The sequence below is a fragment of the Scyliorhinus canicula genome, chromosome 6, assembly GCF_902713615.1.
Source record: "Scyliorhinus canicula chromosome 6, sScyCan1.1, whole genome shotgun sequence".
Taxonomy (NCBI): domain Eukaryota; kingdom Metazoa; phylum Chordata; class Chondrichthyes; order Carcharhiniformes; family Scyliorhinidae; genus Scyliorhinus; species Scyliorhinus canicula.
Window position 1 is genome coordinate 39,224,911 of NC_052151.1, and position 13,334 is coordinate 39,238,244.

At 51.9% G+C, this 13,334-nt stretch overlaps 1 protein-coding gene across 1 annotated transcript in view; it reads right to left on the reverse strand.

Annotated features, from left to right (window-relative positions):
* The window catches only part of LOC119967914 (coiled-coil domain-containing protein 162-like), a 208,669-nt gene that overhangs the window by 191,975 nt on the left and 3,360 nt on the right, over positions 1-13,334 (reverse strand). Inside the window, exon 2 of the mRNA XM_038801010.1 lies at positions 11,616-11,816. Coding sequence (XP_038656938.1) covers positions 11,616-11,816 — 201 coding nt within the window. The remainder of the gene's footprint in view (positions 1-11,615; positions 11,817-13,334) is intronic.

The window sequence follows — 13,334 nt, forward strand, 5'->3', positions numbered from 1 at the left end:
ACTGAATCCCAAGTTGAATTGTTCTCCTGTACTATCTTTCTACGGGTCGATTTTAGAGTCTGATTCATGCGTTCCACTATCCCGCTTGACTGGGGGTGATACGCAATCTGAAAATTTTGTTTGATGCCGAATATGGTCAGGACGTTCTTCATGACCCGTCCTGTAAAATGAGATCCCTGATCTGATTCTATACTTCTGGGGAGTCCCCATCTAGTAAAAATATGGTGGGTCAGGATCTTTGTGGCTGTCTTTGCTGTGTTCGTACGAGATGGGAATGCTTCTACCCATTTCGTAAACGTGTCTGTGACCACCAGAACATATTTATAGCCATTCCTGCAAGGGGGCAATGGACCTATAAAATCAATCTGGAGGTTAGTCCAGGGGCCATTAACGGAGCGAGTGTGGCTGAGTTGTGCCTTCTTAGAATACCGTTCTGGGTTATTCTGCGCACAAATTAAACAGTTCTCTATGTAGTGGGTAACATCTTCTCTTAAATTGGGCCACCAACAGAGCTGTTATAGGTGGGCTGTGGTAGGGTCGATCCCTTGGTGTCCATGACCATCATGGAATAAGGCAATCATTTGATTCCTGTCTTTCTCAGGAACCACATACATCTGGTCTTTGATAATCACACCCTCATGTATGGTCAAAGCGTGTTTGAATTTGTCGTACTGGGCCACAAAGTTTCCTTTTAAAACCTCCCGGAGATTTTGAAAAAATGAAATGAAAATGAAAATCGCTTATTGTCACGAGTAGGCTTCAATAAAGTTACTGTGAAAAGCCCCTAGTCGCCACATTCCAGCGCCTGTTCGGGGAGGCTGTTATGGGAATTGAACTGTGCTGCTGGTCTGCTTGGTCTGCTTTCAAAGCCAGCGATTTAACCCTGAGCTAAACAGCCCCTTTTCGTCCTGCTTCTGTGCCTGTACCAAATCTTCTATGTCTGTCTGTGAGACCTGAACTGAACTCACAGGGGCGCTAGCTGGTGCGCTAGCTGGGGGTGTCCAAAAATGACCTCGCCTGGAGCCTGCTTTAGCCGGTGCGTCGGCTGTAATGCGTTCGCCATCTAAAACTGTGGATGAACCGTCCACATAGATCCGTAGGGATGCACACGTGTCCGTGGGCTGGGGGCTCTGGCTTAAATTCCCTATCTTCCTGGGGGGAGTCTTAGCAATGAAGGGTCCTGTGTTGTGGAGGGGGGCTACTATTTTGCATTTGTGGGGTTGTCCTGGATACTGTAGGTTGTCCGCCAAAAACGTGTGTGTCTTGGTCCGTTTAACTGTTATGTCCCGAAGTAACAGTAGTGTCCACCTAGCTGCTCTTATCTGGCTCACTGACCCGTCCTTCAGTCGACCGTCTAAAAGTAACTGTGTGGGGGTGTGTTAGGTCAAAATGGTGATGGGGTTGAGTCCGGTAATGTAGGAAAAATATTGTACTGCCCAGAATACCGCGAGCAGGTGCCTTTCGCAGGCTGAGAAACCTTGCTCCACGGGGTCTAACAGTTGTGAGGCATAAGCCACTGGTCGTAGCTGCTTATCCCGTTCCTTAAGGAGCATGGCCGAGAGGGTCAGATCTGTGCTAGCTACCTCAATTGCATAGGGGGAGAGCTGGTCTGGAACTTGTAGCGCGGGTGGTGTTGTAAGGGCTTTCTTTAACTCTTCCACAGCCTCTGTATGCTGCGGAAGCCATTCCCAAGGGGCTCCTTTCTTAAGGAGGTCTGAGAGTGGGGCTGTCTTGGTCGCACAACCATCGATATGGTTCCGACAATACCCAACCAGTCCTAAAAAGGACCGGAGGGCTGAAACATATTGGGGAAGGGACAATTTGATGATTGAGTCAATTCTTTTGAACTCGATCTCGCGTTTACCGTGCGTGATGACTGTACCCAAATACATCACTTTATTCTCCAATAGTTGGGCCTTTCTGGGGTTTACTTTACATCCGATTGACTGTAAGAGTTGTAGGAGTTCAGACAGAAGCGTGATGTGCTCTGCCTTGGTGTCTGTCTGCAGTAATAGGTCGTCCACATACTGTACTAGACATTCGGGTCGGGAAAATTTTGCTAGTCCATTTGCCAGCTGCCGGTGGAAAATGGAGGGGGAATTGTGGAATCCTTGTGGGAGGCATGTCCACATGTACTGCTGACCGTTAAAAGTGAATGCGAATTTGTACTGGCACGCCTTTGCCAATGGGATTGACCAGAAGCCGTTGCTAATGTCCAAAACCGTAAAATACTTGGAGTTGAGTCCCTGCTTGAGCATGGTCTCGGGACTTGCTGCTACCGTGGGGGCTACTGTGGGGTAACTTTGTTGAGTTCCTGATAATCAATGGTCAGGTGCCATGATCTGTCGGGCTTCCTCACTGGCCAACTAGGGGTATTATTAGTGGAGGCTACTGTCCTTAGTACGCCCTGCTCTAATAAGCTCTCTATTACCTTTCCGATTTCTCCCTCCGCTTCCAGGGGAAATCTATACTGTGTTTCTTGGAAGCCATTCTACACAGAAAGCAGAGATTGCAGCTCCGCAATCTGCTTCCTACACTTAGCATGGTCCACTGTGCTTTGCCTTTGCTCAGTGGTGGCAGCTTGGAGTGCCCTTAAAGCTGCCTTCAGGTCGCTACACTGCTTCTTCAGTGTCTCTACCTGCTTCTCTGATTCTTGTCTTATCAAGACTGCACGTGCACATCCTGATAGGCTTTTTCGTATTGTACCTGGGAGCTGCTCAGATGGGCTAGACAAGACTGGTGTGCCCTCTTGGCATCATCCACCTCTCTGTCCTTATCTGCCAATTTTTGCCTTAATTCTAAATTCTCTCTCTCGATGTCCCTGACATCCACTTTGCTCATTCTATTTCTCTCCTCTAAATCTGCTCGGAGCGTCCTGACGACCTCCTCTGTGCCTCGCAATTGTGCCAAGCAGGACACAATTGCCATCGGCTTATGTGCTTCACTCAAACCTTTCTTATGAATTTCAGACAAGTTCTCCCACCAAGTATGCCCTATACTCCCGTATGCAAAAACACACTTCCGAATTATGAGGATTGATGTAAATTACTTGAACACTTGTGGTTTTTCCTTTTCCCAATTGGATTTCTGATTCAAATTGCTGGGTTCTCTCGGAGTGGGGGATGCCACTTCTAGTCGAGTCCCATCAGAGTTCGCCACTAAATGTTGCTCGTTCTGGGTGAGTGTGCTTTACACTCAATTGGCTCTGTTTTATTCCTTAGCTCTAGAGTCGCCAGGTATCCTTATGATACCGCCACAAGATTCAAGTTCAAGTTCAGACCAATGACTCAATGCACCAGTTAGTAAGTTCAAACAATACATGTTTATTGTTACACAGTTATTTACTACTCATGCATATAACACTAAAAGACTAGGCTATTCCTACCACTAACAGGCCAATACTTATCTGGAATAAGGGAACTGCCGGATCAGGGAACAATGGCCTCTTGCTTTGTCCTGGATCCGCAGGCTTCCAGTTGGTGTGGACTAAAGGGGTCAGGAGTGTCTACTCTCGTAGCGTGCGTTGTATGACACTTACTTGATGGCGGCTGCTGACCAGGCCTCTCCTTCTCAAGGTCATTTGCTGCCAAGGTGTTCTGCTGGGAGGGCCGGCTGGTCAAGGAGAAAGAATCAGTCCTGGGACATGACTTTTATAAGTCCCTGGGGCTTCGCGCCCTTCTGGTAGGACCCTCTATAAACTTGCAATCGATTGGGTCTCTTCCCAATCGATTGATTTGAATTTCCCCAATAACGGGGCTGTTCCTCGATCACTGGCCGGTTCCTTCCACCTTATTTGTGTCCTTTGTCTCAGACTCCACTGGTGCCGGGATGTCTGACCTTCCATAGAATGTTTCAATCTCTTCTAATTGTTGTGTCCATTGTGCCTGGGAATCACCGGGAATCACTCACTTAATATGCGCAGCTCATTAGTTACAATGCTGTCTGGTTTCTTTAGCAGCTACAATACACGGGGGATTCTGCAAACTGCTTGTCTCTTTGCAACTGTCCATTTTTCCCTGTAACCTTTGCGTTCTTCCATTTTGTGTGAGAAAGTGGCCAACCCAGGTGGCTACACATTCCCAGCCCCAGACTCTCAGTCCCAGACTCTCAGTCCCAGCCCCAGACTATCAGTCCCAGACTCCCAGCCCCAGACTCTCAGCCTCAGTCCCAGACTCTCAGTCCCAGCCCCAGACTCAGCCCCAGTCCCAGACTCTCAGCCCCAGACTCTCAGTCCCAGACTCCCAGCCCCAGACTCTCAGTCCCAGACTCCCAGCCCCAGACTCTCAGTCCCAGCCCCAGACTCTCAGTCCCAGCCCCAGACTCAGCCCCAGTCCCAGACTCTCAGTCCCAGCCCCAGACTCAGCCCCAGTCCCAGACTCTCAGCCCCAGACTCTCAGTCCCAGACTCCCAGCCCCAGACTCTCAGTCCCAGCCCCAGACTCTCAGTCCCAGCCCCAGACTCAGCCCCAGTCCCAAACTCTCAGTCCCAGCCCCAGACTCTCAGCCCCAGCCCCAGACTCTCAGTCCCAGCCCCAGACTCTCAGTCCCAGTCCCAGACTCTCAGTCCCAGCCCCAGACTCTCAGTTCCAGCCCCAGACTCTCAGCCCCAGACTCTCAGTCCCAGTCCCAGACTCTCAGTCCCAGCCCCAGACTCTCAGCCCCAGACTCTCAGTCCCAGACTCTCAGCCCCAGACTCTCAGTCTCAGCCCCAGACTCTCAGTCCCAGCCCCAGACTCTCAGTCCCAGACTCTCAGTCCCAGCCCCAGACTCTCAGTCCCAGACTCTCAGTCCCAGCCCCAGACTCTCAGTCCCAGCCCCAGACTCTCGGTCCCAGCCCCAGACTCTCAGTCCCAGCCCCAGACTCTCAGTCCCAGCCCCAGACTCTCAGTCCCAGCCCCAGACTCTCAGTCCCAGACTCTCAGCCCCAGCCCCAGACTCTCAGTTCCAGCCCCAGACTCTCAGCCCCAGACTCTCAGTCCCAGTCCCAGACTCTCAGTCCCAGCCCCAGACTCTCAGCCCCAGACTCTCAGTCCCAGACTCTCAGCCCCAGACTCTCAGTCTCAGCCCCAGACTCTCAGTCTCAGCCCCAGACTCTCAGTCCCAGCCCGACTCTCAGTCCCAGACTCTCAGTCCCAGCCCCAGACTCTCAGTCCCAGACTCTCAGTCCCAGCCCCAGACTCTCAGTCCCAGCCCCAGACTCTCGGTCCCAGCCCCAGACTCTCAGTCCCAGCCCCAGACTCTCAGTCCGAGCCCCAGACTCTCAGTCCCAGCCCCAGACTCTCAGTCCCAGACTCTCAGCCCCAGTCCCAGACTCTCTGCCCGCGATTTCCGCCCCCGCTAAATCTCCGGTGCTGGAGAATTCGGGACACGGAGGGGGGTGGGATTCACGCCGGCCCACGGCTCCGGCCACGACTCGCTGCTGTGACACTGGACCAATTGCGGCCCCGCACGCTCTCCACGGCGACTATGCAAATCCTCCTAAACGGACACGAGACGAGCTGCCTACTGGACTCCGGGAGCACAGAGAGTTTTGTCCACCCTGACACGGTAAGACGCTGTTCACCCGGTTAAGCACAAACTCGCTCTGGCTTCAGGTTCGCACTCCGTCCAAATCACTGGGTGCTGCGTAGCGGACCTCACGGTCCAGGGGAGGGTTTTTAAAAATTACAAACTCCTCGTCCTTCCCCGTCTCTGCGCACCAGCACTTTTATGACTGAATTTCCAATGCAACCTGCAGAGCTTGACCTTTAAATTCGGCGGCCCTATTCCCCCCTTACTGTCTGCAGCCTCGCGTCCCTCAAAGTGGACCCCCCTTCCTTGTTTGCGAACCTCACCCCGGATTGCAAACCCGTCGCCACTAGGAGCAGACGGTACAAGACCAGACCTTCATCAGGTCCGAGGTCCAGAGGCTGCTGAAGGAAAGAGTCATCGAGGCCAGCAACAGTCCCTGGCGAGCCCAAGTGCTGGTGGTTAGGACTGGGGAGAAAAACCGGATGGTCATTTACTACAGTCAGACCATCAACAGGGTTACACAGCTGGACACATATCCTCTCCCCCGTATCTCCGACCTGGTTAACAGGATCGCGAAGTACAAAGTCTTCTCCACGGTGGACCTTAAGTCCGCCTATCACCAGCTGCCCATCCGCGTGAATGACCGAAATTACACTGCGTTCGAAGCGGATGGGCGCATCTAGCACTTTCTAAGGGTTCCATTCGGTGTCACGAATCGGGTCTCGGTCTTCCAACGGGAGATGGACCGAATGGTTGACCAACACGGTTTACGGGCAACCTTCCCATATCTCGACAATGTCACCATCTGCGGCCACGACCAGCAGGACCATGACACTGACCTCCAAAAATTCCTCCGTACCGCAAAACTCCTTAACCTCACATACAATAAGGATAAGTGCGTGTTTAGCTCCGACCGTCTAGCCATCCTCGGCTACCTAGTGCGTAACGGAGTGACAAGCCCCGACCCCGAACGCATGCGCCCCCTAATGGAACTCCTTCTCCCCAACTCCCTCAAAGCCCTCAAACGCTGTCTGAGCTTCTTTTCTTATTATGCCCAGTGGGTCCCGAACTACGCTGACAAAGCCCGCCCCCTCATCCAATCCACCACGTTTCCACTGTCGATGGAGGCCCGCCAGGCCTTTAGCCACATCAAAGCAGACATTGCAAGGGCCACGATGCGCGCTATCGACGAGTCCCTCCTATTCCAGGTCAAGAGCGACGCGTCCGATGCAGCTCTGGCGGCCACCCTGAACCAAGCGGGCAGACCCGTGGCCTTCTTTTCACGAACCCTCCATGCTTCCGAAATCCGCCATTCCTCGGTCGAGAAGGAAGCACATGCCATTGTCGAAGCCGTGCGGTACTGGAGGCACTATCTGGCCGGCAGGAGGTTCACCCTCCTCACAGACCAACGGTCAGTAGCTTTCATGTTCGACAATGCACAGAGGGGCAAGATCAAGAACAACAAGATGTTGCGGTGGCGGATCGAGTTGTCCACGTACAACTACGATGTCTTGTATCGTCCTGGGAAGCTCAACGAGCCTCCCGATGCCCTATCCCGCGGTACCTGCGCCAGCGTGCAGATTGACCGCCTCCGCTCCATCCATACGGACATCTGCCATCCAGGGGTCACCCGTTTTTACCATTTTAATAAGACCCGCGACCTGCCCTACTCCGTTGAGGAAGTCAGGATCGTACCAGGGACTGCCACGTCTGCGCCGAGTGCAAACCGCACTTTTACCGCCCCGAACGAGCGCATCTGATCAAGGCATCCCGCCCCTTTGAACGTCTCAATATAGACTTCAAGGGTCCCCTCCCCTCCAACAACCGTAACACTTATTTCTTGAGTGTTATCGACGAATACTCCCACTGCCCTTTCGCCATTCCCTGTCCCGACATGACCACAACAACTGTATTAAAGGCCCTCCTATCCATCGTCTCCCTGTTCGGTTACCCCACGTACATCCACAGCAACCGGGGGTCCTCCTTTATGAGTGACGAACTGCGTCAATTCCTGCTCAGCAGGGGCATCGCCTCTAGCAGGATGACCAGCTATAACCCCCGGGGTAACGGTCAGGTCAAGTGGGAGAATGGCACCATTTGGAAGACCATACTGCTGGCCCTATGGTCCAGAGATCTCCCTATCCCCCGTTGGCAAGAAGTCATCCCCGACGCCCTTCACTCAATCCGGTCTCTCCTCTGTACTCTGTACTAATCAAACACCTCATGAACGTCTTCTTGTTTTCCCCAGGAAGTCGTCCTCAGGATCCCCTCTCCCGACCTGGCTGGCAACCCCCGGGCCCATCTTGCTCCGGAAGCATGTGCGGGTGCACAAGTCCGACCCGTTGGTTGAGCGAGTCCAGTTACTCCACGCCAACCCGCAGTATGCGTAAGTGGAGTATCCCGACGGTCGGCAGGATACGGTCTCACTTCGGGACCTGGCACCCGCCGGCGTGCGGCCTTCTCCCCCTACATCAACACCTCCCCCCCAACCCCAATTGCCCCCAGCGCCCCCCCACGCCCCCATGACCCAACGCACATGCCCCCTCTCCCCCAATAACAGCGTCTCCACCACTGGCCCGGGGTACAGAGACACGTCTACGACCGACGGTCCCAGAGGCAAGGACGACCATCGGCCTGACGTCACCGGCTCCACTGCGACGGTCCTCTAGAACACCACGGGCACCCGACAGGCTGATCATGTCCATCTGATGCGACCATGGGACAATTTGGACTTTGTTGTTATTCTGTTGCACCTTAAGTAGTAGTAGTATTGTTTTTTGCCACGAGCCAGTGGGCAGCCCACCTTTCTCGATTTTCGCTGCTCATACCACCAGTCCTCGGACACCCCCCCTTCCCCCCCAACCCTCCCTCCCCCCGCCTCTCTCTCTTCCACTTACACCCCCCCTTCTTTCTCCACAAGGGGTGAATGTGGTGGCATGAATGTGAGCACTGCCATTGGTGCAGAGGATGGGTTTCCCATTGGCTCTGGCTGGTCATGTGTCTCTCGCCCGATTGGCTGGGACTAGTCATGTGACTGCTCACCAATTGATCGAGAGGCAAGTAGACCCCGCCCCAGAGTTCCCGGCGGTCGGCCTTTCTCTGTAGTTGACCACTGGGCTAACAACTAGTTGATTAAAGCCACAGTTTGGATCTTAATCGTGTCTCGAGTCCAATTGATGGTACATCAAGTATACCGGTAATTAGGGAATAGTAGGGAGAATTGTTTTTAGTTTTTTTGTGTGTCGGCTCACGCGGTTGTTTAAGAAATGTTAATGTGTTAAACTGTGAAAATTACAAATGCTTCAATAAAAATATTTTCCACAGTTGGTTACAATTATATTGGGCTTTGGGGTCATGGCAGTTTTCGGGGTACGGTTTTTGCACTGGTTTTGTTTGTTTATCTTTGTTTGTAGGGACCGGGTCATGGGGGAGGGGAATGGGTGGTGCTGGGCCTGGGCTGGGGCCTCCAGACTAGCAGGCGAAGGTTGGCTAGTGAACGGGAGTGTGGTGGGGGAGGGGCCTCGGTCATCGGAACCTGGTAAAACAGGTTTCAATGGGCCTGGGAGGTGTGAAAGGTGGGGGGAGTGGATCGATACTGGGAGAGGTGTTTTCAAGAGGAAGTGGATGGTGGGATTCTGAGAGGGGGGGGGGGGGGTTCGACGGTAACAAAGGGACAGGGTGGGTCAGGCCCGAAGAGCAGGACCCGAGGGTGATGAGAGACCCCCCAGTCAGAATAGTGGCATGGAACATGTGGGGGTTAGAGGAGCCGGTGAAGAGGTCAACGGTTTTTACACATTTAAAAAGCTTAAAGGCCGATGTTGCATCTGAGGGTGAAGGATCAGGTGAGGTTTAGGAAGAGTTGGGTGAGCCAGGTTTTCCATTCTGGGTTCAATAGCAGGGCTCGGGGGGGTAATGGTATTGGTGGGCAAGTGGGTGAGGTTTCAGATGGTGGTGGCAGACTGGGGAGGCAGGTACTTGATAGTGACAAGGCGCCAGAGAGGAGGTTGTTGGCACCGGCGAGCATATATGGCTCCACTGGGATGGTGCGGGGTTTGTGAAAAAGGTGCTGGGTGCAATCCCAGATTTGGATATGCAGGAATTAATAATGGGGGTGAAATTGGAATATGGTGCAGGAGCCTAAAGTGGATCAGTCTCAAGATATTGGCAAAGATTCTGGAGTCAAGGTCGGACAGATGTCTTCCAAGGCTGATTGGGGAGGACCAGATGGGGTTCGTGAAGAGAAGGCAGTTGTTCTTGAACGTGAGGAGGTTGCTGAATGTGGTCCTGTCTCCGGCAGAGGGAAAGGAGACAGAAGTGGTGGCGGCACTGGATGCAGAGAAAGCGTTTGATTGGGTAGAGTTGGGTTACTTGATGGTGGTATTGGAGTGTTTTGGAATTGGGCCGAGGTTTGTGGCATGGTTCCGGCTGTTGTACAAGGAGCCGATGGCAAGTGTTCGCAGTAATAGTATGAATCGGGGTACTTTTTGTACTGCATCAGGGTATGAGGCAGGGGTGCCCTATGTCTCCCCTGTTGGCTATAGAACTCTTGACCATTGCGATAAGGAGATAGGAGATAGTGGAAGTGGATAGTGGGGTGGGGGTGGGTGGGTGGAGCATAGGGTGTCCTATGCAGGATGACCTGCTATAATCGGAACCGAGCGCATCAATGGGGAGTATAATGGAGCTGCTTCAAAGATTCGGGATGTTCTTGAGGTATAAGCAAATTACTGCAGATGCTGGATATGAAATGCTAGATTGCCTCTTATTTGGAAAAAAAAGAATTGGGTACTCTAAATTAATTTTAAAAAGATTGTACCATCTACATAATGCACTGCAGGAATGTTGGAGGGCAGTACATTCCAAACCCACAACCACTACCATCTTGAAGGACAAGAGCAGCGGATACCTGGGAACGCCACCAGCTGGAAGTCCCTCTCCAAGCCACACACCACCCTGACTTGGAAATATATCTCCGTTCCTTCACTGTCGCTGGGGCAACATCCTGGAACTCCCTCCCTAACAGCACTGTGGGTGTACCTACACCTCAGGGACTGCAGCGGTTCACAAAGGCAGTTCACCGCCACCTTCTGAAGGGCAACTAGGGAAGGACAAGGCTGGTTTAGCTCAGTGGGCTAGAGAGCTGATTTGTAATGCAGAACAAGGCCAGCAGCACGGTTTCAATTTCCGTACCAGCTGAGAATTCTGAATTCTCCCTCTGTGTTACCCGGACAGGCGCCGGGATGTGGCGACTAGGGGCTTTTCACAGTAACTTCATTGCAGTGTTAATGTAAGCCTACTGTGACAATAAAGGATTCTTATTAATAGTATTACAATAAATGTTGGCCTAGCCAGCGCCGCCCAAATTCCATTCAAAAATGAAATTTTAAAAATATTCCCTGGGAGGAAAATAACATGCGTGAGTGGGTTCATTCAGAACTTGGGAACGCAACATTAGGAAATGGCCTGGCTCGGGTTCCCAAGACTGTGAAAAATGAAATGAAAATCGCTCATTGTCACGAGTAGGCTTCAATGAAGTTACTGTGAAAAGCCCCTGTCATGACAATTCGGCCTAATGAAGAGTCATACCGACTCAAAACGTGAGGTGGGATTTATTGGCTGTTCACACCGGCAGGAAAATCCGGTCTCACGCCAGCACACAGACTTCCCGGCGACGAGGGGGGCTGTCACCTGGAAATCCCGTTGACAACGGCGGGATCGGTAGATCCCGTCGTCGGAGGTCGCCTCGCCTCCGGAAAGCACACGGTGGGTGGTCGGTAAATCCAGCCCGATAACTCTGTTTCTCCGGCCACAGATGCTGCCGGACCTGCTGAGTTTTTCCTGCAAATCCAGCCCTTGGTTTCTCTACACTGTGACCTATAGAAAGTCAAGTCCTGAATATTGTCAAAATACCATCAACAAAAAAGGTACGAGAGAGTAAGGATCTAGAATCAACTGCCTCAAAGTGCATTGTGTCAATCTATCAGCACATTTCATATCACAGTCTTTTGGTTCTACTTGGTTACTTTAAAGTGGATTTTACTCTCCGCAGCACAACATACGTTCATTACCCACACTGCAATACTAGTACAGTCCCCATGCACTTACCTGCTTGTTCAAAATATCTCTTATAAGTTGCAAGTGAAGTTTCAGACATGCACATTCAGCCTGATAGGTCTTCACAAAGTACTCTCTGCTCAAATTGAACCGTGGGCGTTTGTGCATGATGTCTGTGATAACTTGGGCCAATGCAAATCGTTCTTCCACATCGTAAACATGCTGATAGGCTTCAAAGTAACTATCCAGGAGCTGAGTATAAACAAATAGAAATCACTCAGGTGAAAAAGCGCATTTGTTATATTCTTCCACCCAGCTCCACCCACCACAACCCAATTTATCCTCTTAATCTGAGCAGAGTGGTTTACTCATGGCTGTGAATACATCGCCACTGCCTGCCATCAAATAATAAGTCATTCTCCTGGTATGAAGCCATATCCCCAAATTTAAATCAGGGCAGAGTTTTGAACATGAAGCACAGGCTCTTTTAGGTTTTGGGCCTTGTTTTGGGCCTTTCACCCAATGCTGATGGGAATGAATTCTCATCCTCATGGAGCGTGTCACATCCTTCGGGAACAATGTCATATCCTCTGCGAAGATATCACATCAGCCGGAGGAACAACATCACATCCTCTGGGAATGACATCACAGCTGGTGTGAATGATGTCACATCCTCTGGGAACCATGTCACAGTCAGTGGGAATGATGCCATAGCCAGTGTGAACAATGTCACAGCCAGTGGGAATGATGCCACAGCCAGTGAGAACGATGTCACAGCCAGTGGGAATGATGTCACAGCCGGTGTGAACAATGTCACAGCCAGTGGGAATGATGCCACAGCCAGTGGGAATGATGTCACAGCCGGTGTGAACAATGTCACAGCCGGTGGGAACGATGTCACAGCCGGTGGGAACGATGTCACAGCCAGTGAGAATGATGTCACAGCCAGTGGGAACGATGTCACAGCCAGTGGGAACAATGTCACAGCCAGTGTGAACAATGTCACAGCCAGTGTGAATGATATCACAACCAGCGGGAATTATGTCACAGCCAGTGTGAATGATATCACAACCAGCGGGAATGATGTCACAGCCAGTGGGAATGATGTCACAGCTGGTTTGAATGATGTCACAGCCAGCGGGAATGATGTCACAGCCAGTGGGAACGATGTCACAGCCAGTGAGAATGATAACACAGCCAGTGGGAACGATGTCACAGCCAGTGTGAATGATATCACAACCAGCGGGAATGATGTCACAGCCAGTGTGAATGATATCACAACCAGCGGGAATGATGTCACAGCCAGTGGGAATGATGTCACAGCTGGTTTGAATGATGTCACAGCCAGCGGGAATTATGTCACAGCCTGTGGTGTAGCCATCTGGGATGGCCACTTCCAACTAGGTACAGAGCAACTCGCAAAGACTGATGGGTAAAATGGACAAGCCAAGAGTCAGGCAGGGTCAGAGCCTGAAATGCATATTTGTCAGCAAAGTCCAGATGGTATCAAAACTCCGTCCCATTAGCATGTTAATTAGGCAGATTAGCAGGTGATGGCCCATCTCCCCCAACACAAAGGACTGGTACTCCAGCTACCGGGACAGTCCCAGACATTTCAGCGCCACTCCCTGACCAAGGGAAACGCAAACAACGGGGTCAATGACCGCTTGAGATACGCCCATTCATCCAGATCCCCGCCCACTTATTGGCTAAGGAATCAAACGGAGTGATCAGGGACCACCCAATTAGTAAGGCCCAAAGCGAAGGACT